The 26,965-nt window shown below is 39.8% G+C and overlaps 1 protein-coding gene across 1 annotated transcript in view; it reads right to left on the bottom strand.

Annotated features, from left to right (window-relative positions):
* The window catches only part of CNTNAP2 (contactin associated protein 2), a 2,930,334-nt gene that overhangs the window by 1,035,467 nt on the left and 1,867,902 nt on the right, over nucleotides 1-26,965 (bottom strand). Inside the window, exon 11 of the mRNA XM_073550056.1 lies at nucleotides 17,545-17,651. Within this exon, the coding sequence (XP_073406157.1) occupies nucleotides 17,545-17,651 (107 nt within the window). The remainder of the gene's footprint in view (nucleotides 1-17,544; nucleotides 17,652-26,965) is intronic.

Genomic DNA, 26,965 nt, shown 5'->3' with positions numbered 1-26,965 from the left:
CACAGGTGTGCCCAGTCAGGTTTAATATGTGGGATTTCTTGCCTTATAAATGGGGTTGGGACCATCAGTTGTGTTGTGCAGAAGTCTGGTGGATACACAGCTGATAGTCCTACTGAATAGACTGTTAGAATTTGTATTATGGCAAGAAAAAAGCAGGTAGGTAAAGAAAAACGAGTGGCCATCATTACTTTAAGAAATGAAGATCAGTCAGTCCGAAAATTTGGGAAAGCTTTGAAACTGTCCCCAAGCGCAGTGGCAAAAACCATCAAGCACTACAAAGAAACTGGCTCACATGAAGACTGCCCCAGGAAAGGAAGACCAAGAGTCACCTCTGCTGTGGAGGATGGAGGAGAAGTTCATCTGAGTCACCAGCCTCAGAAATCGCAGGTTAAAAAGCAGCTCAGATTAGAGACGAGGTCAATGCCACCCAGAGTTCTAGCAGCAGACACAACTCTACAACAACTGTTAAGAGGAGACTTTGTGCAGCAGGCATTCATGGTAAAATAGCTGCTCGGAAACCACTGCTAAGGACAGGCAACAAGCAGTAAAGACTAGTTTGGGCTAAAGAACACAAGGAATGGACATTAGACCAGTGGAAATCTGTGCTTTGGTCTGATGAGTCCAAGTTTGAGATCTTTGATTCCAACCACCGTGTCTTTGTGCGACGCAGAAAAGGTGAACGGATGGACTCTACATGCCTGGGTCCCACCATGAAGCATGGAGGAGGAGGTGTGATGGTGTGGGGGTGCTTTGCTGGTGCCATCGTTGGGGATTTAGTTAAAATTGAAGGCATACTGAACCAGCATGGCTACCACGGCATCTTGCAGCGGCACGCTATTCCATCCGGTTTGCGTTTAGTTGGACCATCATTTATTTTTCAACAGGACAATGACCCCAAACATACCTACAGGCGGTGTAAGGGCTATTTGACCAGGAAGGAGAGTGATGGGGTGATACGCCAGATGACCTGGCCTCCACAGTCATCAGACCTGAACCCAATCGAGAAGGTTTGGGGTGAGCTGGACCGCAGAGTGAAGGCAAAAGGGCCAACAAGTGCTAAGCATCTCTGGGAACTCCTTCAAGACTGTTGGAAGACCATTTCTGGTGACTACCTCTTGAAGCTCATCAAGAGAATGCCAAGAGTGTGCAAAGCAGTAATCAAAGTAAAAGGTGGCTACTTTGAAGAACCTAGAATATAAGACATATTTTCAGTTGTTTCACACTTTTTTGCTAATTATATAATTCCACATGTGTTAATTCATAGTTTTGATGCCTTCAGAGTGAATCTACAATTTTCATAGTCATGAAAATAAAGAAAACTCTTTGAAAGAGAAGGTGTGTCCAAACTTTTGGTCTGTACTGTGTGTATATATATATATATATATATATATATACCTATTCTACGCGTATATATCTATTCTATCCTATTCTCTTCATTACTGTATGCGGCATCTGCTAGCTTTTACTATATCTATCTATCTGCACACACACATATATATATATATATAAATATATATATATGTTTTGAAGATTCTTTGCTTTAATGCGATGTGTACAGTTTGTTTTTTACAATGGTATTTTAACATGAGTTTTTACATGGAGACAACTGCTCTATGTAAAACCTCATGTTAAAATCGCATTGAATAAGGATGTCATACGCATATCATATGGAAAAATCGCTCTGAAATCGCATTACACTCGCATGACACTTTTATGACAATCGCATAGAATCGGTCCGTTTTTTTTTCCATCCAGAAAATGGACAGTTTTTTTTCCTGCAAATGGGGATGAGCCCTAACAGTCTCCTACATGTCTATGAGATTGTCAGTTCAGGTCAGAAGACACATAGTCAGGAAATTGCGGTTTGTTCTTAGATGTTCAAATTCATCAGAACAATAAATTTGGCAGAATTCGGGTGTAAAACTGTTTTAAAAGCCACAAAATATTTGCATTGATATTTTTATATTCACAGATGGCATTTTTGCACTTTTTTTGGGAAATCTCATACATTTTAACTGCCAAACATAGCTTCCTTTCCACAGAAGGAACATGGTGCAAAAATGTCAAACTTGAAAGTAGTTTTAGGGTATGTTCACACGTTAACAGATCATTTATAAAAAAAAGTGCAATTAGAACCAAGTAAGCACGGGTCTGATAACACCAATAAATCTTTATTTGAACATATTAAAAGTTGACACAAACAGTTGAGCCAAGAAAAATGGCATTAAACGCCAGCAAAAATACTCAAATAGCAATAAATAATATCATTTAACTGCTAAGGTAGATGTAACAAAACAGTCATAAAATACCAGGGGAAAGGTGGTAGTAGTATTAATCTAATGGTATAATTCAATATAAACCCTAGGTATAATGATAGTGACAATGTCACATAGTAATAGTGTCACCTATAGTAGCATATTGAGAATAGCAAATCCATTAGTAACGAGAGATAAATAAATCATTTTTACCAGTGCTGGGGATGAATTCCCAGTCCCCTATGTGCATTTAGGTGCTTGCCTTCTTCAGGGGCAGTGGGTGCAGAGAGAAACAGCATCTTTAAATATAGATCAGTGATCAATCATAGGTCATATAAGTGGGAGTATCAGGATGACATAATGAAACACTAACTTTACCAAAGAAAAGACAATGTGTGCATATATCCTAATGAAAATAAATAAGTTAAAAAGCAAGAGCATTAAATAATTTTTTTGACCAAAAACAGTGTTTATTAAGTACCCTATTTTTATTTAATGCACTTGCTTTTTTACTTATGTATTTTCATTAGGGTATATGCACACATTGTCTTTTCTTTGGTTTTGTTTGTGCCAGTGTGAACATGGTTTTACATCGTACTTGTTATTCAAGTCATACTCCGGCTCAGTTTTCTGTTTTTCTATAATGAAATGCCAGTATATATGGGCACTTGAGAACGCTGGCCCTGGCCACCGATTTCATAATGAGAAGCGACATGATGACGCTGTGGACACAGGAGATGGAAACCACGCCCACGTGAATCACATAAGTGGGAGATAATGCCATTTTTCTTGGCTCATCTGTTTGTCCCAACTTTTAATATATTCAAATAAAGATTTAATGGCTTTATCATACCTAAATCTACATGGTTCAAACTGAACTTTTTTATATATGATCTGTTGATTTTTGGGGGGCATTACCACATATATTGGTCCCATTCCTTAAGTACATATAAACACACTTGAGTGATCTATTTGGTGCATTACCACATATATTCGTCCAAATTCCTAGGAAAATATATACAGTTGTGTCCAAAAGTATTTACACCCCTGCAATTCTGTTAGATAATTATCAGTTTGTTCCTGAAAATGATTGCAAACACAAATTCTTTGGTATTATTATCTTCATTAAATTTGTCTTAACGAAGGAGATCTATTTTCCGAAATGCACGTCGGGGCGCGTTCTAAGACACTCCACACAGCGCATACTGGCTTACAGGTATTATTCATCACATGGCACGTTGTTTTCTTTGTGTGATTAGGTTACACTATTTTAGTGTGTATCAATGCTTGCACAGTTGCACTACAGCACTTTGAGCACATGTTTTTACACATAGTCATGGTTAATTAATTATGTACACATTATGATTAATTACTTGGTTTATTAATTAAGCCTCATGTTATGGATTGGTATTTTCTGTTTCCTTACATATATTGTTAATGTGGTTGTGTATTTCTTTTTATACACTTGCATGTTGTGCCATAATTTTAATAAAGGCATTTTTTATTGAGCATTGTGTTCCTGGAACTTTTTCATTATAAACATAATAATTTTATTTTGTATGGACACAGACACATTTTTTAAATTTTAATTTTATTGGTTTTCCCTGCGGGATTTTATCTATCCATCTTGGAGTTAATTTGGTTCTATATACAGTATGTTCACACGTTGTGTTTGTGCTGCAGTTTTTTCCAGCATTTTTATGTAAATTAATGGCTGCTTTTTACAGTAGCAGCAAAAGCTATGAGATTTCAGAAATCTCATGAACATGCTTGTTTTTGTCCCCTGACTAAATTGAAAAGTCCAGTGTTTTTGAAAATCTGCAGCATGTCAACTCTTTCAGAATTTTTGCAGCGTTTTTTCACCCAAAGTAATGAGTGCAAAAATGCTTCAAAAACACAGCTAAGCGTTTTTGCAGAATTTTTGGTAAATAAACCTGACTTTAATAAACATGTACTGCAGAAAAATCATACAAATAATCCACAACAAATAAAATGGAAAAAACAGCATAAAATGCCATGAAAACATTGCAAAAAAATGCAATGTGTGAACATGGCCTTACTCTAGCTCTGGCAACTTTTGAAAAGGGGGAAGAGCTTAGCAGGGAGGGCTCAATGACTAACACAGATGACAATCTCATCATAATTTATGCCACATAGGGGAATGCACTACTATGGAAATGTTCTCCAATCAGAGACTGTAGTACATTCTTAAAATGGTGCATAGCTGTCAAATGCATTAAGAGCTGCACACATTCTACGCCATCAGACCCTTTATCAAGAAGGCAGTCTTGATGAATCGAGGCTTACGAGATGGTGTACAATTAATATTTATTTAGTTCTTGAGCTCACAAAGTATTAGGGTACCTTTCCAAGTTAGCATTTTTGGGGCAAAACACAAATGTAACAATGCCAGCATTTTTTAAGAGTTTTTTCTCCAGCCATTCTTCATTGTTTGAGCTTTCTGTTAAATTAATGTGTTATTTGCCATTTTTTGGATACAGTTTTAAAATTGGATTTTTAGAAGTAGAAATTATATGATTTATTGATCATTATACCGCATAGACTCACAAGAGTTGCAATGTCATAACTGCAAAACTGCAACAATAAACACAATAAGACAACATTTCACATTAACCCCCTCCCCAAAAACCTAAAGAAAATAAAACAAAGAAAAAAACTAAAATCAATGCAGATATAGAAGAGATAAAATGCAAGGAAAATCATATTTTCCTACTGATTTCCAGCAGACATCTGGCTGCAACAACATATGTGGCATTTTTTTAAAAAAAGGAATGCAGTGTCTGCATTCAATCTTGAAGAAGCACTGCCAAGAATATTTTTTTTACCAAATCTGTGTATATGTTTAAGTAGTGTAGTGTGTTACTATACTCACCTACCGCTGCCTTGTCCGGTATCCAGCTTCGTCTCGCTTCTATTATCAGTGACGTCACCGCTCTTCAGACTCTCCGGCTCAGGCCGGGGTCACACTGGCGAGGAATACGGCCGAGTGAGAGGCGCTAAAAGCACGCATTAGACACGGACCAATGATTCTCTATGGGGTCCTTCGCACCAGCCGTATATTTCTCATCCATATTCTAGGCTCCGTGCCAATCGCAGCAACTATATTTAAACTATATTTACTCACATACTTTTTTTATGTAATTTTATATAAAACAAATGGAACATGGATAGCATATAGATAGATAGAAACAAATCATTCAATTTTTCTGGATGAAACTCTGACGATTTTTCATACGCTCGTCTGCAGGCACCATTAATCGTAGTAGAAATGACTTGATTGCAGAATGCAGAGATCTCTTTCTTAGTCCTTGGCTATTTGAACTAACCAGGTGTCTTTGTGAAAGATAGATAATCATTACTTCTATAGAAAACAACATTTGAATTCTGATCACCAATTGTCATTGTCCTACTGCAACACTGTAATTTTGTGTCAGTTTTCTGCACAGAACTGTCTGCCATATCACAAATGAAAGCCAATGAAAATCCAGCACACTGGTAAGTATAAGTGTAATATTCAGGTACACATGTACACTGTGGTTAGCAGAAAAATATAGCATATCATATAAAACCTAGGATTCGATTCATCAAGAATGTCATTGTTCTCGGTAATCTTTATAAGGGAGCGTGCTGGAGTCAGATGCTCCTGATTCAAGAGGAGGTGCATGCCTCTTCATGAATCTGGAGTGTCTGATGAGCAGCATGTTCCGTGCACTATGCCAGAAACCTTACAGGAAATTAACTTTATTCTTCCTGGCTGCTGAGGTTTGGTCACAGGGGTGGGCCAACAAGGCTTCAGCCACTACTCAGCGCAATGTGAGTAGTAACCACGTCTTAACACTGACTGACAGCCATCAGCCAACTGTTATGTTGAGGCTGAAGAATAAAGCTTATTTACTCATAGCAGCATGACTCTCAGTGCACGCGTCAGGCTGCTTCAGATTGTAATTAATCTCTTTTTACATGACAGGTTCCCTTTTTAACATTTTTTATCAAAAAAGTGTAGAAGGTGTGCCACCATGACAAAGTGTAACCAATCAGAAAGATCCCTATTTACTAAAGTTAGGAACCATCCTTGTCGAGATCGGATGGCTTTTACATGTGTTACTATTTATTTACTGCAGTGTGTTTGATAATTATGTTTTTATTCTGGATTTTATCTGATCACAAATGACTAAAAGGATTCAATTTTGGATCGATTTTTAATGTTAAAAATGTGGAAAGTCTGTTTTTTGTGGGACGAGTTGTACTTTTTAACAACACCATTGGTTTTACCATGTCATGTACTAGAAAACAGGAAAAAAATTCCAAGTGCAGTGAAATTGAAAAAAAAAGTGCAATCCCACACTTGATTTTTGTTTGGCTTTTTTACTAGGTTCACTAAATGCTAAAACTGACCTAAAATTATGATTCTCCAGGTCATTATGAGTTCATAGACACCAAACATGTCTAGGTTCTTCTTTAAGTGATGAAAAAAATTCCAAACTTTGTTTAAAAAAATGTGCCATTTTCCGATACCTGTAGCGTCTCCATTTTTTGGATTGGGTGAGGGCTTATTTCTTGTGTGCCGAGCTGACGTTTTTAATGATACCATTTTGTTGCAGATACGATCTTTTGATCACCCATTATTGCATTCTAATGCAATGTCGAGGCAACCAAAAAATGTGATTCTGGAGTTTTGACTTTTTCTCGCTACACCATTTAGCGATCTGGTCAATCCTTTTTTTACTGATAGATCGGGTCATTCTGAATTAGGCGATACCATATATGTGAATGTTTGATTTTTTTTTATTTTATTTTGAATGGGGCGAAAGGGGGGTGATTTTAACTTTTATATATTTTTTTATTTCTTAATATTTTTAAAACCTTTTTTTTACTTTTGGCATGCTTCAATAGTCTCCATGGGAGACTAGAAGCTGACATAACCAGTTTGCCTGTATATAGTAGAATTACTCACTTGCTATGAGCGCCTACCACTGGGCGGTGCTCACAGAAAGTTTGCTGTGACAACCATAGAGTTCTCCAGGAGACCTCCGGTTGTCATGCAAATCCCACAGTGATCCGCGATCACGTGACATAGGTCACTGGTTGGCGATGGCAGGAAGAACTTGTTAAATGCAGCTGTCAGCATTTGACAGCGACATTTAACAGGATAATAGTCATGGGTGGATCGCGATTCCACCCACGGCTGTTCTGGGCACATGTCAGCTGTTCAAAACAGCTGACGTGTCACGGGAAAGATGGAGCCCAAAACAAAGGGAGGGGGTTAAGTAATAGTAGTGCTCTGTCTATCACAGCCAGGGCTGGTGCCTGCTCCAAACCTGGCTGTTTCACCCTCTAAATGCAGTGATTAATCGCGATCACAGCATTTAGAATTGTGACGAGCGTCAGCTTACGCCGAGTCGTTTCTTTCTTGAAAGAGTGGACCCTCTGGGCCGTGGCACCCACCTAGGGCGAGCTGACCTAATGAGAACCACCCCCTATACAGGGAGTGTCAGGGGCAAGACCAAGGGGGTGAGCCACCACGGCAGCTGGACCAGACGGCCGGCTCAGGGAAACAAGACAAGGCAAGACGAGTCATTAATTCAAAGAAACTTCATTAAGGAAGACTTCAGGTACAACAGGTGCAAAACGTGGACACACAGAACATAAGGCAAGGTGCATGCAAGAGCACGCCGAGGTCCAAGACTTGAGGAACTCTTCAGGGTGCAACAGGAGCAAACGTGAACACACAGAGTTCGTGGAACAGGGTGCGTGCAATGGCACGCCGAGGTCCAAGCATGGAACGTGCAGATGGTATGCGGACATCGGACTCCAGACAACAGTCCACGATCAACCAGGGCATCAGGGTTTGTAGCTCAGAGGATGATTGGCAGGATCCGGACATCCAGAAGTCAGCCAGGGTTCCATGCGAGGAAACAAGATAGAGTTAGTGACATGGTGCATGTCAACGGACACGCCAGGATCAGGTTCACAGAGACCTGCGCATGCCAAGGGGCATGCCAGGGACGGGTCAGATTCACAGGACGGTGGCCTGCGCATGCCAAGAGGCATGCCAGGGACGGGTCAGGTTCACAGAATGGTGGCCTGCGCATGCCAAGGGGCATGCCAGAGAGAGACACAAGGTACAGTGGCATCGGAATCCAAATGCTGGCATCGACCGACAGGGTCCTGGTATCTGGCTACGGACATCAGCTCCGGACATCAGGCCGCAGTCATCTAGGTCCGGACCTCTGGCAGCGGTCGGCAGGTTATGGAATCCGGCAGGCAAACTAGGGAACAGAGAAGAGCAAAAGAGACAAAGGCTTTGTGCAAGAGTAGCACGAAAAGGCACAGTGCGAGAACCAGCGTGAGTGCAAGGGAGCACAGAGGCCACGGCTGGGGGCACCGGCAGGTGGTACCGACGATGGCAGTTGCAAGCGGGCACGACTAGAGGTGGCACCGCTGCGGGGCCACGCAGCCAGACTACTATAGCACTGGACGGGGAATGGCTGGGGCACACAGGCGAGCACGGCTAGAGGCGGCAAGGCTGAGGCACACCAGGCAGGCACAGGCGACCAGGCACGTGCACGGAGCTACAAGGCAGGGCTAGGCAAAGGGTACAGGACAGAGCCACATGCGAGACAGCATGGCAAAGCCTAGTACGAAATGTGCAAGAGCGCACGAAACAGGGACAAGACAAAGAACGAGGCAGAGACCTGCGCATGCGGAGAGCATGCCAGGGACAGGGACAGTCTAGCAGCGGAGCGTAGGCCGAAGCCCAGAGCCGGGCCAAGGCAGGACCTTGGGACTAGACAGGGTACAGAGCAAGACCTGCACGTGTAGAGACACGCCAGGGAGAGGTTCAGAGCAGAGGCCTGCACGTGTAGAGACACGCCAGGGGGAGGTTCAGAGCGGAGGCCTGCACGTGTAGAGACATGCCAGGGAGAGGTTCAGAGCGGAGGCCTGAATGTGTAAAGATACGCCAGGGAGAGGGTACATAGACGGAGGCCTGCACGTGTAAGGACACGCCAGGGACAGAGACAGAGGCAGGGTACCTGAAGTCGCAAAGCAGAGCGAGACATGACATGAGGACAGAAACACGGAACAGAATCAGAGCAAAAAAGGACTACAAGGCAAAGCAGAGCAGGGACAAAACATGGCACGAAGGACAAACACTAGACAAGACACGAGATGAGACCAGAGATGGAATACGAGCACGGAGCGTGTGCAGAGACGCACGACAGAGCAGAGTGCAAGGGCACAGAATAGAGGGAGCGTCCCACAGACCAAGCAGCCATTCAGGGACGCCACACAATACTCAGGCCCTGAGCATAGGAAGGGGCGGCCTGATATAGGGCATAGCACCTCCTCTTCCAGGTCAGGACCAGGGGAGCACTTCTGGGTTCAGATCCACAGGATAACAGAGCGTAGTCACATGATCAGAGTTCCAGACATGACGAGACGACTGCAGAATCAGTGCTAAAACCTAGCCAGGTCACATGATCAGAGTTCTAGACATGACGAGATAATTACCAAACCAGACAGTGCAGGATCCTAGGAAAGGTCACATGATCAGCGTTCCAAACATGACGAGATGATTGCAGAACCAGACAGTGCAGGATCCAGACAGGGACACCTGATCAGAGATTCTAGACATGACGAGAAGATCACAGAAGACAGAGCAGAAACGCAGGCATCCTGCAGCTCAGACATGAGGTGAGTGTGCACACTGCTCTAGGGAATGAGCAGGATAGCAGACAAGATATGCACATGCACATCGCTCCAGGAGTTCTTGAGAGAAAACAGACAGGGCAGACATGACAGACATGGCGGATATGACAAGAAGGCTAAGAGAGGGTGGGGCATCACTCTCCCACCAGATAAAAATTGTTTTTATTGTGTAAAAGCAGCAAAACATCAAAAAATATAATGTGGCTATAATCGCACTCACCTGAAGAATAAAGCTGCCTTATCAATTTTTATTTTAAATTCCCAAAAATCAGAATAGAAAGTAATCATAAACACTGTTATGTAATGAAAAATGGTAGAATCAACTAACAATATATGGTGCTCACAAGAAGATAATACAAAACTATCATGACATAGGCATCCCCTTAAAACATATACTTTTATTAGAATAAATAAAATAACAAAAAAGTCCCAGCAAAAAATATCTGTGAAAATGTGCAACAATTAAAAACAGAAATTGAATATGAATTAGGCATACCATCTACAGGGTATTCACTCATGAATCCTTTAGTAACAGAACCCCTTGAGGAACCATCATCCGGTGGGGAAATGCGCTGACAAATGAGTTTTTGAACTGCCATGTGGATTGATAAGTATCTTGTCACATGTCATTTACTATATGTGCTATTCTCCAATTATGAATGGTACTGTATATGAATAACCACATTATGAATGGTACTGTATATCTTTACCACATAAAAAATGTATTTACCAAATTTTGCACCTAAATTCTTATTTATCCTGCAAACTCATTGTGGCGAGTGAGGTATATTTATCTCAATCCTTGTCTGCTTACCATATCAAAAACTATATTTTATAGTTTATATATTAAACTATATATAGTCGATATTTGATACATGTACTCAAATACCTCTTTATTATTTCTGGGGTGACTCTTTTTACTACATGATATAGTATTTAGAAGTATATAATTTCTTTTTATCAGTTATTTTATTATTTCTACGTTACTGGTAGTACAAAGGCTATAGATAAATTGCATGGCTCCCATTAAAAAGAATTCCTGGGATATCTGCGCTTTCAAATCCAAATGTTCCCTCCTTCCTGAGTCCCACAGTATAACTGAACCGTAGTTAGTGTAAACATGTTTGGTAATACTCAAGTATATATATATATATATATATATATATATACTAAAGTCCTGGCTCAGTGTAACAGGTCCAGGACTCAGCACTCGCAGCAGGGATCAGACTGACCGGATGGATAAGAGTGAAGAGAGGAAGGCCCTGAGACGAGAATGGTAAGGTAACTATAACTATTTATTTTTTTATCCCTTGATGGCCTTTTATGGATTAGAAAAATAGTGGCTAGCGGCTGCCATTTTGCCTAATCCGTGAGGAAGAGAATGAAAAAATCTGCATTTTGGCAAATGGGGATATTTATAAAGTTAGAGCAGAATTCAATTCCATGCTAATTTATTATCTAATCTCCACAGACAACTGAAAATCAGATATTTTCTGCATTATACGGCTTTACAACTTTTTAAAATCTTTTCATGCTCCAGCCTTTGCATTTTTTTTAATTCATTCTGATAAACCTCTTTTTATTTTGAGACACTTCTTCCTGAACTCAATATTAACTGTTAACTACTGAAATCTATATTACTCAAGTTAAAACAATCTGCTCAGTAAGGGTACCGTTACACTTAGCGATGCACCAGCGATCCTGACAACGATTTGGATCGCTGGTGCATCGCTAGGTGGTCACTAGTGAGCTGCCACACAGGCAGATCTCACCAGCGACATCACAGCGGTCGGGGGTTGCTACTTACCTGTCAGACGATCAGCCTGCCTCCCGCCTGCCTCCACACGTTGCTCGTCGGCGCCACAGGAAGTCCAGCAGGAAGTGGCCGATGAGAAATGGCGCAGAACCTTCTCACACGATCAGCGACAGACAGCGGGGGAGCCGGTCGGAGGTAAGTATCAGACATAGCGATATCGCTAGCAATATCGCTGCTATGTCACAAAATCGGTGACGTTACAGCGATATTGCTAGCGATATCACTATGTGTAAGGCCTGTTTCACACTTCCGTTTTTGACCATCAGTCAAAATCCGCCGTTTTTGCAAAAAAACGGATCCGCCATTTTTTTTGGCGGATCCGTTTTTTTCCCCATTGATTTGCATTACCGGCGGATCTTGACGGATGGCCATCCGTTGGATCCGTTTTTTTGCGGATCCGTCAATTTTTTGGCATCCGCCGAGATGCCTGGACGGACCATGTAACGCTTTTTGTGCTGCAGGATCCGCATTTTTATAGTGCGCCTACCCGGAGGATTGAAGTCAGGCGGAAATTTAACCCTGAAATCATTCCTGGCGGACAGAAAAAATTCTCTCTCTCTCTCCCTCTCCCTCCTCCTCCTGGGCAGCGGTTCCTTTAAAATTCTTCATTCGGCGGATCCGTCAAAAAAACGGTCCGGTGCTATCCGTTCATATCAGTTAACAACGGATCCGCTTTCCGCCATTTTGGAGTATTTTAACTGACACAAAAAAACTGATGTGTGAAACAGGCCTAACGGGGGCTTTAGGCATCAGATTCCAGCTACATATTACAATCAATGGAGAAGGGACAGATAGGAGGAGGCGGAAGAAGAGTAAACACAAAAAAGCAGAGAAACAGATCTCACTGCTGCTATCTAGTAAGCATTTTATCTCTCCCCTGTGCTGGATTCACAGCTCTACATAAGGATGCTAGCCTCCTGCTACTAGATTAGAAACAATGCAAAATTATAGTTTTTTTTTACTTTGTACAGCTTTTTGAAAATTGTAAACCTTGCCATGTTTTTTAAGTTTCTTTTATAGTGACCCCTTTGGTTTCTGATAAAAACAGTTCTGGAAATTTTTCTCTTAACTGCTTGGTAGCTGTGGAAGAAATTTGGGCACTAAGTAGGCTGCTTATTTTCTCCTACGCCCAATGTAGTGAGTTATTCCTGCAGCATAAGGAAACATTTTCTAATATACTTCACTAATTAAATTGCTATTTTTGTGGGCAATTCCTTGACACACTGCAATGGGTTGATACATGAAATGTGGTGACTGCATCATAAAAAGCAATCATTTAATTTTAAAAATTGATTTTTTACTATCATCTTGCAGTTTTTTGCATGATAAAGCTTGAACTTGACCTTTTTCCACGTCTGTACTTCCCTTTTTAACAATGCAGTAAACCTGGATCTAGCTGATACTGAAGCCTTGTAAACCAACAAAGCTCTGTTTTATAATTAGATCAGGTCAGATAATTTACAATTGTTAGCCATATACCATATTTTTTTGGATTATAAGATGCACCGGACTATTAGATGCACCCAGGTTTTAGAGGTGGAAAATAGGGAAAAAATATTTGAAGCAAAAAATGTGGTAAAATATTTAATAACATAAATAATATACTATTATATGGAGTTATTATATATAATAGTATGTTATTATGTTGGAAGCTACAGGTATAAGACGGTGCTGCGGGACCAGTGTGGTGTCTGTAAAGTACAATATGAAGACGCTGCAGGGTGAGTATAAGAATGGGGATCGCAGGGTTTATATTTAAAGCACCACTCCAGCACTGAAAAATAACACTGGATTGCTGCTTTAAGATCCCATGGGAGAACTATAACTCCCAGCATGTCCTGCAGTTCCTATGGCATGCTGGGACTTATATTTCACTATAGGAGTGGCAGAGTGCTTTTTTGTGTTGTAATAACTAAATTTTTAATTAATTCTTGTACAGGCTGTGCTCACATCAGTGCAGGTCCTGCAGCCAGCCACTCTAGAAAACCAAAAGTATCTGTCGCTACAGCTTTCAGGACCTGTGTTGAGATAATGAAGGGCTGGAGCATCACAGGATTCCACAGAGCCCTCTCTCTTATTACCTCACCCCAGGTCCGGTAAGAGGAAGCTGCATTGTTTCTATTGCGGTGTCTGCAGGACCTGTTGTGACATTATTAAGAGAGAGCTCTGTGCTGTCATGTGATGCTCCAGCCCACCATCTTCATTACCTCACCACAGGTCCTATAATGACGGGAGCACTCAGCATTAACACAGCCCGTGCTGTGCTGTGAGGTATGCAACTGTGGCACCCTGCTCCTGATGCCTCCTTCTCCACCAGAAACATACGATCTCCCCAGCTTCTGCAGGAATCCGACGTTGGGGATACCATGTGGGACCGCTGTTTAAGTGGAGGAATATTCATTTGCTGCTCCCCGCCCACTGCTCGGCGCTAACAGGTGGACGGGGAAGCAGCGAAAGAATATTCCTTCACTTTAAACATCAGGACCACATGGTTTCCCAAGTGCCAGATTCCTGCAGCGGTGACATTTTCCTGTGATCCCACTCTGCCGCTGCCCTCTCCTCACATGTTACATTCGGACCATAAGACACACCCCACAATTTCCTTCCAAATTTGGAAGAAAAAAGTGCGCCTTATGGTCAGAAAAATAGGGTACATTTTAATATCAAGACACATGCAGATGATAGATCAATCATGCAACATTTATATCCCAAAGTAACAGACATATTGAACGTGAAAGTGCACCTTGTTGTAATGCAGTCATCCTTTGACTAAAGTGAAAGACCCCAGAGATACATCAAAGGCTGCTTTTAAGTAGCTAGGTAAAATTAGACATTTAACCTGAGGCTCATGATTCTTCACATGAATGTGAGGATCAGCTCATAGGGGATATATCCATAAGTTTGTTGGAGCATTTAGACATTCGGAAAAGCTCTGTTTAAAGCAGAATAGTTATTTTCCAAAGAAAATTTTGGAAACTGCTTAAACAGTGGGAGGAGATAAATCAACATCTTTATATCTTTATATCACATTTTTTGTTGTGTAAAAGAATTGAATATTTTGGCATAATAAAATTTTCTTGCCATTTTTCAAAAATGTCAAGAAAGTAGGAGTCTTGCTTATATAATGGGGAAAATAAGTACCGTATTTGATACACTGACGATTTTGCAAGTTTTCCCATCTACAAAGAATGGAGAGGTCTGTAATTTTTATCGTAGGTGCACTTCAACTGTAAGAGAATCTTAAAGAAATCCATAAAATCATATTGTATGATTTTTAAATATTTAAATTAAATTTTATTGCACAAAATAAGTATTTGATTACCTGCCAACCTGGAAGAATTCTGGCTCTCACAGATCTGTTAGTTTTACTTTAAGAAGCCCTCTGACTCTGCACTCATTACCTGTATTAATTGGACCTGTTTAAGCTCGCTACCTATATAAAAAACACCTGTCCACACTAAATCAATCACACTCCACCCACTCCACCATGGCCAAAACAAAGAGCTGTCTTAAGACACGGGAGACAAAATTGTACACCGGAAATAGGCTGGGATGACAATAGGCCAGCAGCTTGGTGAGAAGGCAAAAACTGGTGGCACAATTATTAGAAAATGGAAGAAACACAAGATGACTGTCAATCTTCCTTGGTCTGGGGCTCCATGCAAAATGTCACCTCGTGGGGTATGAATGATTCTGAAAAAGGTCAGGAATCAACCCAGAACTACACTGAAGGACGTGGCCAATGACCTAAAGTGAGTTGAGACCACAGTCTCAAACATTACTGTTAGTAACACAGTACACCGTCATGGATCAAAATCCTGCAGGGCACCGAAGGTCCCCCTGCTCATACCAGCAAATGTCCAGGCCAATTTGAAGTTTGCCGATGACCATCTGGATGACGATCCAGAGAAGGTGTGGGAGAAGGTCATGTGGTCAGATGCAGCCAAAATAGAACTTTTTGTCATCAACTTCACTTGCTGTGTTTGGAGGAAGTAGAATTATGAGTGCAGCAGCAAGAACACCATCTCAACTGTGAAGCATGGTGGGGGAAACATCATACTTTGGAGATGTTCTTCAGATAAAGTAACAGGACGACTGTGTAGAGTCGAGGGCCAGACTGTGGGGGTGGTCCCTCTCTTACCGAGCAAAGACATCACAGACACAAAATGGAGGCAGGTTTTGGGTGCAACAGGTCCAACTTTATTTCTAACCGTCTGTCTGATGGCCCCAGCAATACACCGCTATCCGGCTCTCCATTTTCCAGGCCCCGGTACACACACCGTACTTTTCACTTGAGACGTTGATACACACACCGTCCTTCTTTTTAACTCAGTGACGTACCTGCCAGCTCGGTCACTGTGGCCGCCATAGGCCTGTACACCAACAGCAATTTTACTGATCAGAGGTCGTCGTCATTTTGGTATGTTTTCCTCAGGGGCCACGTCTGTACTGCGGTACTTCGTGTCAGGACCACCCCCCTGACTTTCTCTCTCCTCAGTCCCCTGGTTGAACTTTCCTCACAACACCCACTTTGCCACAGGCTCCTCTCCTCTTGATCTCCTCCTGGGGACTGGAACTTTCTGGAACCCTCGTGTCAAATTTATAACTTTCCTGGTTCCCTGTAACTCCGCCCCCATGACCAACGGTTTCTAAAGCCCTAAGATGCTGTCAAGTCTTGAACTTACACTCTCCCCTGCCATCTTGTGGTCAACCCAAGGTACTGCATTCCATCTACACTTTTCTAACTGTCCCCCTTCTGTCATAACTGACATCCGTCAAAAGTGTGCAACGCATCCTTTCTTCCTACTAACAAGTCCGTCCGTCAGGTCACCTTCCCTACAACTGCACCGCATTGAAGGGAGGATGGATGGGGTTATGTATCTTTTTGCTATCAACCTCCTTTCCTCAGTAAGATAATTGAAGATGAGTCATGGCTGGGTTTTCAAGTATGACAATGACCCGAAAAACACAGCCAGGGTAACTAAGTAGTGGCTTTGTAGGAAGCATTACAAGGTCCTGGAGTGGCCACGCCAGTCTACAGACCTGAACCCAATAGAAAATCTCTGGAGCAAGTGGAAGCTCAATGTTGCCCAGCGACAGCCCCAAAACCTGAAAGATCTGGAGAAGATCTGTATGGAGGAGTGGGCCAAAATCCCTGCTGCAGTATGTGCAAACTTTGTCAAGAACTGCAGGAAATGTCTGACCTCTGTAACTGCAAACAAAAGTTTCTGTAATAAATATTAAGTTCTGTTTTTCCATTGTATCAAATAGTTATTTCATGCATTAAAATGCAAATTAATTATGTAAAAATCATACAATTTGATTATCTGGAATTTTTTTTAAGATTCTCTATTTCCCCACTATACATAATTAACTGCACCATTCAAAATAAATCTTGTCAAATTGATTATTTTATCTTTTCAAAATGGCCTGTCTTACTCATAACCTATGACATAGTTCATGGGAATATACAGTATATATATAGTGTGTGTGTATATATATATATATATATATATATATATTATACAATTTCCCTCACACACATAAACTGCAAAACACATTTGATGACTGTCACCTATATAAAAAATAAATAAAATATATATACATATTTATTTATTTTTCAAATACTGTACATGGCAGTCATTAAGAGTTTGGTCCAGTTTATATGTGTGAGGGAAAATAAAATAAAAAATAATATGAATATTTAAATTCTCTATGGGCAGGATTAACTGTCATACTTACAATTATGACATGTGGCACCAGTGTATCCAGTTGCATCACAGTTGCATGTTATGGTGTCCCATGTCTGAGTGCACTTGCCTCCATGTTCACAATTATTAGGGACACATCTGTCAAAGAAAATAGATAAAAAAAAGGACAAAAATCAGATAAATAAGATATAAATTAGTATTTTAAGTGACCACATTTCAAGCTGCCCATGTCGTATATTAGAGGAAATACCTTTGGCAGTTTTTATACACAGTAGTAATTAATCCTCATTAGCACAAAGAGGTCGCAATGAAATGTGATGGTGTATGCCGCCAATTGCACAAAAGGTGAGGCATGGCAAGACTAATAACAGCCATCTTAATTCAAGAAGCACATCAGAGCACAGGCTGATGGGCTAGATTAGCTTCTCCAAACTCCATAATTGGCAGAAACACAAGTGCAGACATTAGAAAGGAACAAGAAGAGACATGTTTGTGAACCTTTTCTGTTCAATGGTTGGGCCCGAGACTTGTAAGATATCAGGCAAGTTTAACAGCGTACAGAGAGATTGCAATGATTTTCAGAGGCTACTTCTCATCAGTAAAAAGGTAATGAGGTGGCTGTGTGCCTGCTGGCTTTAGCAGAATATAATCAGCCTGCATTGCAAAGCATGGGCATTGGACTAAGGAAAAAAAAAGGCATTAAACAGCAAATCTTATAACAGAAGTGGGAATGATTCTATCTCTGATACTTTCTTCCTTTTCAAGTTCATTCATGCCAGCCGCAGGCACGGGCTCCTCATACAGAATTTACGAAAGAAAATACAGAGCTATTAAACCAGGAGAGAGATGCTGCCCATAAATCATGCCTGTTACAGTTATTAATGGTGATATGCTTAGAGTCTACTAGACACATTGCGTTATATCACGACATAGGAAACACCAATATTTGTTGTAATTCTTTGCTTCATTTGGAAGGGAACATCTCAGGTATTTTATTTTCATTTTGCCAAAGAGGTTTTCCAAGGAAAAATTAAGGACATTTTTTGCCCTAACAAATATAGTAAGCCCAGTTGTTTGCATTTGCTGGTAACCTCTCGATCCAAGGTTCCTGCTTTGTGCTACAGCTTTTTTTATTCTGGAATATGACTGGAGAATGTGTAACGGGGACTGGCTTGACTTTGTAATAAGCACTAAATGACACAAGCAGTGAGCAGCACTGGAAGAAATTCTACCAGAATCGATGGAAAGTTTCCAAGAGGTTGACTCAGGTCAAACAAATAGAAATAGATAGAAGCAGCACTCCAGGATTTAAGACAACTGTGTTCTTTATTCGCCAAAGTTATAAATACATTCAACACATCAATAGAGCTATTTTGAAACACAGAAATAAGCAGTAAGATATATCCCCCTTTACACACTGCTGTGGCTTCATGAGAACACAGGAAACATTGTCTTGATGGGTTCCTTAAACAAAGTGAATGGAATCCATGGTGAATTGGGATCAGCACTTGGGTTAGCGCAATTATATCAGTAAGTTAAACCCTCTATTAATTAGCTGTAAGGCTGCAGAAGAAAAAAAAAGATTCCTTTGTTTTGTAATTGAAGCCTTATTTATTTTTTTTTAACATTTTCCTTAAGGTGGCAATAAATCTTCAGTTGGCAAACAGCTAGTTCTCCCAACTCATATGCATGAAAATTTGGCACTACCAAGCATTTGTGTGATGTCAATGGATATAGAGGAGAAAGTCACTGTCACAGCTCTGAAAATTTCTTATTTCTTGAAGAATAAAAGGGTTGGGTGATTTACAGTGGCATGTAAAAGATTGGGCACCCTTGGTCAAAATTAAAGTTATTGTGAACAGTTAAGCAAATTGAAGATGAAATGATCTCTAAACGGCCTAAAGTTAAAGAAGACACATTTCCCTTGTATTTTAGGTAAAAAAAAGTTATGTCATCTTTTACATTTCAAAAATTACAAAGATGAAAATGGGCCTATGCAAAAGTTTGGGCACCCTTGCAGTTTTGTGTTCTGAGATAACTTTTAAGGAAATGTCACACCTTAAGTAGCCTGTTAGGGTTATAATTTGTTCACTATTATAAATAGGAAAGGACAGGTGATGAAAATTTCTCAGCTTTATAAAAACCCAGCCTCTTCTAACCTTGTGCCAAAAACAGCAGCAATAGGTTATTCTAAGCAGCTGCCTAGCACTCTGAAAATGAAAATGACGGATGACCACAAAGGCAAAGAAGGCTATAAGAAGATTGCAAGGCATTTTCAAGTTGTCCTTTTCTTAGTTAGAAATGTAATTAAGAAATGGCAATTAACAGGAACAATGGAGGTCAAGATAAGACCAAGCAAAGTTTCACTGAGAACTGCATGTAGGATTGCTAGAGAGGCAAATCAAAACCCACAATTGACTGGAAAAGACCTTCAGAAAGATTTGGCATACTCTGGAATTGTGGTACATTGTTCTACAGTTCAGAGACGTCTGCTCAAATATGGCCTTCATGGAAGAGTCATAATTAGAAAATCTTTATTGCATCCTCACAATAAAATTCAACATCAGAAGTAAGCAAAAGGACATCTAAATAAGCCTGATGCATTTTTGTAAACAAGTCCTATGGACTGATGAGTTTAAACTAGAACTCATTGGCTACAATGATTAAAGGTATGTGTGGAGAAAAAAGGTCACAGAATTACAGGAAAAGAACATCTCGCTAACCATTAAGCATGGGAGTGGATCAGCCAGCTTTGCGGTTGTGTTGCAACCAATGGCACTGGGAGCATTTCACAGGTAGAGGAAAGAATGCACTCAATGGAATTTCAACAAATTTTTGATCCACCATGTGTAAAAAAGCTAAAGTTGAAAAGAGGATGACTTCTACAAACGGATAATGATTCTAAACACAAGTTAAAATCCACAATAGATTATCCCAAAAGGAGCAAACTGAAGATTTTACAATGGCCCTCACAGTCCCTTGATCTGAACTTCATTGAAACTTTGTGGCTAGGCCTCAAAATAACAGTGCATGCAAGATGACCAGGAATCTCACAGAACTGGGAGAATTTTCCAAGGAAGAATGGATGAAAATCCCTGAAAGAAAACTTCAAGACTCTTATCTGACTGCAAAAAATTTTTTTCATGCTGTGATACTTTTAAAAGGGGGTGCTACTAAGTGTAACCATGCAGGGTGCCCAAAGTTTTTCATCAGCCCATTTTCCTTTTTGTCATTTTTAAAATGTAAAAGATGACAATATTTTTTTTGCCTAAAATGCAAAGGAAATGTGTCATCTTTAACTTTAGGTCTTCTAGGGATCATTTAATCTTCATCTTGCTAACCTGTTTACAATAACAATAATTTTGACCAGTGGTGCCCAAACATTTACATGCAACTCTATTTTAAAATGCTGAACTTTTACCAAAGGCTGTATTATTAAGAACACTGATTAGACTGAAGCTCTACAGATACTAAGGGCACTTTGTATTTTTTATTTGTTGGTGATGCACTTTAGTGTTCCAATAGTTAATACAGTTTCCATAGGAAGAGAGAGATTTTCTAGCTAAAAAGTTTGTGTCCCTATTGATTTCAATGGGGTTCGGGTTTAGGTTCAAGTTTGGGTACAGTTCTGGTATCTCAACCGAACTTTTTGCTAAAGTTCAGTCGGGAACCAGAACCCATACTTCCACGGGTCCTCTCATCCCTATTCATATAAAATAGATTATTTCATATTACAATGGTGGTACATAGGAGAATCACATGTCGTGATAGCAAAAATATGGATTTTGGTGTTATGTTTTTGGTTTGGTTTTCACATGTGTGATTCCCCTATGTATCACTATTTTAATGTGATAAATGAAGTGTTTACTTTAGCCTCTGGCTTTTCTAGCTGGACTTTGGATATATTGCACATCTTAAAAAAATCTGCATGTGCATTCAATATGGGGGATTTATCATCAGTGGAACTTTTCTGGAGTCTGCGTTGCCATTGTTTGTACCAAGTTTGGTAAAATTTCTAACATGATGTTTAGTACATTTTTAAATATGACACTTCTGTTTAGAGATGTTTCTCCAGTTTTTAATTTTTTTAAGTTGCATTAAAAAGTCTATCAGTCAGGGGTAAACCTCTATTCATAGGTAGTCATGCCTACCTTCTTCACCCTTTCCCCCACCTACACATGCATTTGAAAATGGTAATGAGTGGTACAAGATTCAAAAAGTTGCACACTTTTGCAAAATTAAACTTTTGTGAAATCAGAAAAGACTTGCATTTTGTACATAAAAGTTCTACTCCTTTCATCTAACTGCCTGACAAGAGTGCACCAGAGAGGCAATTAGATTTTATCTATCTTGATGTTACTGAAGTGCAGCCTTAAGCCCCCTTCACATAGCGAGAACGCTAGCAATATCGCTAAAGCATCACCGATTTTGTGACGCAACACCGATATCGCTAGCGATCTCACTACATGTGACACATTCCTGCGACCGGCTCCCCCCGCTGGATATCACTGATCGAGCGAGATCATCCTGGTCCATTTCTCATCTCCAGTTTCCTGCTGGCGCCGACGAGCGACGCATGGACGCGGGCGGAAGACATCAGCAGAGCTGTGTGTGACAGGTAGGTGACGACCACCGACCACTGCTGCATCGCTGGTGAGATCTTCCTGTGTGGCAGCTCACTAGTGACCATTTAGCGATGCACCAGCGATCCTGACCTGGTCGTATCATTCTCAGGATCACTGGTGCATCGCTAAATGTAACGGGACCTTTATGCTTTTGTCTGGACTACTGCTGCATAATTAGCAGTGGTTGGAGGCGCAAGTTGTTAAAAAAAGTTGTAGTTCTACATATTTACCTTTGGGAAACAAATATTTTGACGACAATTTTGATTGCTTCTTCTATTGCTATTCTCCATGGCCTTATTATTTCCTGCACCAATTTTGAAAATCCATGCCAGATATGTATTACAAAAAAATTTCAAAATCATTTCAAGTTATGATTCAAAAGATAACATTGTATTTTAATCCCATAGTGACTGAGTCAATTTTGGCTTTAATGATCAGAGAGTTAATTCCATCAATGTGTCACTTACTGGAGTGTTTTGTGTAATTTGAATAAGATCCCTGTTTTCTTTGTTGTAGATGTAGCAGTACTCAGAATACTGAGCTCTGTATAACCCCACCCACAGCCTGCCCTGATTGACAGCTTCCTGTGTACAATGAACATTTTCTGCAAGCTGAGAATCATTGGTGAGGATAACACAGATTAGCTTGATTAACCTGCATATAAGACCTAGTCTTCTAGTGATAATCTGCTGCTGATAAATCATTGATTTATTAAAAGCACAGTTGCATGCACATACACAAACACACACGGCCTAATAAGTGACACATCCCTGGAATCAGACTCTCTACACCTACATTATGCTGCTCTCAAATTAAATAGCAAAAACCTGCTGGTGGATTCCCTTTAATATTCTCAGAACAAGTCAATGCTTAAATTGTTTTCCTGTTAAGCAACTTTATTTTAATATAAACACACAGAGTAATAAATAACAGAATGTCATATTGCTTCTCATCAGTCTCTAATTGTCATTAGACCTTGCATCCTAAGTTCTTTAAGAGAACCTGTCATCAGGGTTTTGATAAGTAAACTACAGGAATTGTCAGGTTGGTGGTGTTATACAGATTAAAATGATACCTGGGTTGAGGTAAATGTCTATTTCATGAGTTAAATTAACTAAAATTCATAATCCCAAAAATTCATAATTCTGCTAATTTGTCAAGGTAAATAAATTACAGAGTAGATTTTCTTCTGCCTTATTGGAACATGGAACATTTAAAAAACAACGGTATATTTTGGAAATTTAATTATGTAAATTCCCAAAATATATACTTTAATGGGGTTTAGAATGTTTACTTCTTAAATTTCAGAATATATATATATCTGTAATTGCATCACTGATTACACATTTTTTAAAGTTAAAAAAAAAATTGCACTGTGACAGACTAGCAGACCTCATTGTAAAGCAAAGTGACTCTTCTGATGCTGCTGATGTCCACTGCGCAACAGATCTGGCCCTTTGTCATGGTTTACATTTATAATGGGGGCTAATATAGAGCTGAGTTGATGAAAGTGTGTCCCACTGCAGGTTTTCTCAGGAATAGACTATTATCTGAGATGAACCCACCAAATGTTCATTTTCACAACATGTATTGAAATCAATGAGCCTCCCACATAGTGTACAAATGGGACAGGTTCTTTAGATGTTTCTTTATATCCTTTCTCCACTGACAAATAGATGAGGATTCTGCAAATAAGGCAACCGTCTGTTAACCTACAATATTCTAGAGGTCGAAGTTCAGAACTTCTAAGTATTATTTGTTAGCAGTATAGTACAGATTAGAAGATAGTAGCTGGAGAGGATGAATTGATGCTCTTATTTTTACAATATAAAAACATTCACCTAATAAAATACTTCAAAGTTTATTTCAACAAAGCAACAGAAATGAACAGTACAGAACAGAAAGCAGCACAAGTAAAATATGTTGTATAATCATTTTAGGCTTTTTATGAACTTAAAAGAAAATATGTAAATGTTCACTTTAGAATGAAAATTTGTAATGTGGAAATCAACACATTAGAGACTTATTTTCAGCATGCATACATTTAAATATATTATTTCACTTTTAGATTGTAGTAAGTTTACTAGAGATTTTGACAGTTCAGGAAAATGAAAAGCTGCAAGGCTTTTAAATTAGAATTTATATGTTTATGTTGTTAACTGTTTCTATCTTTACGTTCCCATTTACCAAAAATCATGAAAAAGTCCCGAAGTTTATCCTTCAGTAATAGACTTTTGAAAATATATTAAAGTGAAATTGAATTCTAGTGGAATTTTATAAAAAATCTGTATTCTCCAGAATGCAGACTTTTTGTAATTTGCTCTGCACAAGTTCAGCAAAATAGCATCCATTTGCTTGCCACTTTTCTGATCCTTACGCCTCCTTCACACATCTGTGCTTCCAGAACGTGTGGTATCCTTTTTTATTCACAAATACCAAACATACCCATTATAATCTATGCTGTGTTTCCGTGCGAAATACAAGAAGACATGTCCTTTTTTCTGGCACAGTGGATGACAAAGGGCCAATACACGTCTATGAATCCATGAAAAACACATACAGTACACGGATGGCTTTAATAGTAAAAAATCTAAAGAGAAAGAGCTCATGAAATTAATTACGTAAAAAATATTTTTGCAATCTAATACCAATTTAACCTTCAATCAGAAACTAATTTTGCACAGGTCTATTTCACAGAAATTAATTTTCCGAAAACATACAACTGGTGAAATAAGTATTGAACAATTTTCTGAGTAAACATGATTCTAAAGGAACTTTTGTCATGAAATTCGAACCAGATGTCGATAACAAACCATACAATTCGCACAGGTAAATAAATCAAACCATAGATGTTTATAAATTAACACACAAATACATGAAGAAAGAGAGGTGCAAAAAGACATGGAAAGTCATGACACCAACTGAAATCTATAAATAATAAGAAAGCAACCCTACCGCTTTGTGAAAAATGATATCATTTGGTCCAACTAATGGCCTATAAAAAGGTGTCTCATTACCAAGGTGCCACACAAGAAACATTTCATGATGATGGGTAAAACCAGTGAGCTGCCTCAGTACCTTCACAACTTTATAGGTGCTTTTTATTACTGATGGCAATCCTTATAAAATAATTTCTAAACTTCTGAAGGTTCCATGACCACTGTTGGAACCATATTCAGGAAATAAAAAGATCACACAGTGGGGAAAAAAAGTATTTAGTCAGTGACCAACTGTGCAAGTTCTCCCATTAAAAAGATTAGAGAGGCCGGTAATTGACATCATAGGTAGACCACAACTATGAGCGTCAAAATGAGAAAACAAATCCAGAAAATCAACTTGTCTGATTTTGCAAGATTTTTATGCAAAATATGGTGAAAAATAAGTATTTGGTCACCTAAAAACATGCAAGATTTCTGGCTCTCATAAACCTGTGTCTTCTTCTTTAAGAGGCTCCTCTGTCCTCCACTCATTACCTGTAGTAATGACACCTGTTTAAAATAGTTATCAGTATAAAAGACACCTGTCCACAACCTCAAACAGTCACACTCCAAACTCCACTATGGTGAAGACCAAAGAGCTGCCGGAGGACAGCAGAAACAAAATTGTAGCCCTGCACCAGGCTGGGAAGACTGAATCTGCAATAGTCAAGCAGCTTGGTGTGATGAAAACCACTGTGGGAGCAATAATAAGAAATTGGAAGGCATACAAGACCACTGATAACTCCCTCAATCTGGGGTTCCACGCAAAATCTCACCCCATGGGGTCAAAATGATCACAAGAATGTTGAGAAAAAAAACCAGAACCACTCGAGGGGGACCTAGTGAATGACCTGCATAGAGCTGGGACCACCGTAACAAAGGACACCATCAGTAACACACTACACAGCCAGGGACTCAGATACTGCAGTGCCAGACGTGTCCCCCTGCTTAAGCCAGTACATGTCCTTGCCCGTCTGAAATTTGCTTGAGAGCATTTGGATTATCCAGAAGAGTATTGGGAGAATGTCATATGGTCTGATGAAGCCAAAGTAGAACTGTTTGGTAGAAACAATACTATTCATGTTTGGAGGAGGAGACAGAATGCTGAGTTGCATCCAAAGAACCCCATACCTACTGTGAAGCATGGGGGTGGCAACATCTTGCTTTGGGTCTGTTTCTATGCAAAGGGACCAGGACAACTGATCCATGAACACTACCATTCAAAAGTTTTGGGTTAACCAGACAATTTTGTGTTTTCCATGAAAACTCATACTTTATTAATCAAATAAGTTGCCAAATGAATTTAAAATCTAGTCTAGACATTGACAAGGTTCAAAAAAAAGATTGTTATTTGAAATAATTATTTTCTCCTTCAAACTTTGCTTTGGTCAAATAATGCTCCCTTTGCAGCAGTTACAGCATTGCAGACCTTTGGCATTCTAGCAGTTAATTTGCTGAGGTAATCTGGAGAAATTTCACCCCATGCTTCCAGAAGCCCCTCCCACAAGTTGGTTTGAATTGAAGGGCACTTTTTGTGTACCATACGGTCAAGCTGCTCCCACAACAGCTCAATGGAGTTGAGATCTGTTGACTGTGCTGGCCACTCCATTACAGATAGAATACCAGTTTCTTTCTTCTTCCCTAAATAGTTCTTGCATAATTTGGAGGTGTGCTTTGGGTCATTGTCCTGTTGTAGGATGAAAATGGCTCCAATCAAGCGCTGTCCACAGGGTATGGCATGGCATTGCAAAATGGAGTGATAGCCTTCCTTATTCAAAATCCCTTTTACCTTGTACAAATCTCTCACTTTACCAGCACCAAAGCAACCCCAGATCATAACATTTCCTCC

This window comes from Dendrobates tinctorius, unplaced genomic scaffold, assembly GCF_039654945.1.
Source record: "Dendrobates tinctorius isolate UK_male_01 unplaced genomic scaffold, ASM3965494v1 ptg000162l, whole genome shotgun sequence".
In the NCBI taxonomy this organism is placed as follows: Eukaryota; Metazoa; Chordata; class Amphibia; order Anura; family Dendrobatidae; genus Dendrobates; species Dendrobates tinctorius.
This window is presented reverse-complemented; position numbering and strand designations above follow the sequence as displayed.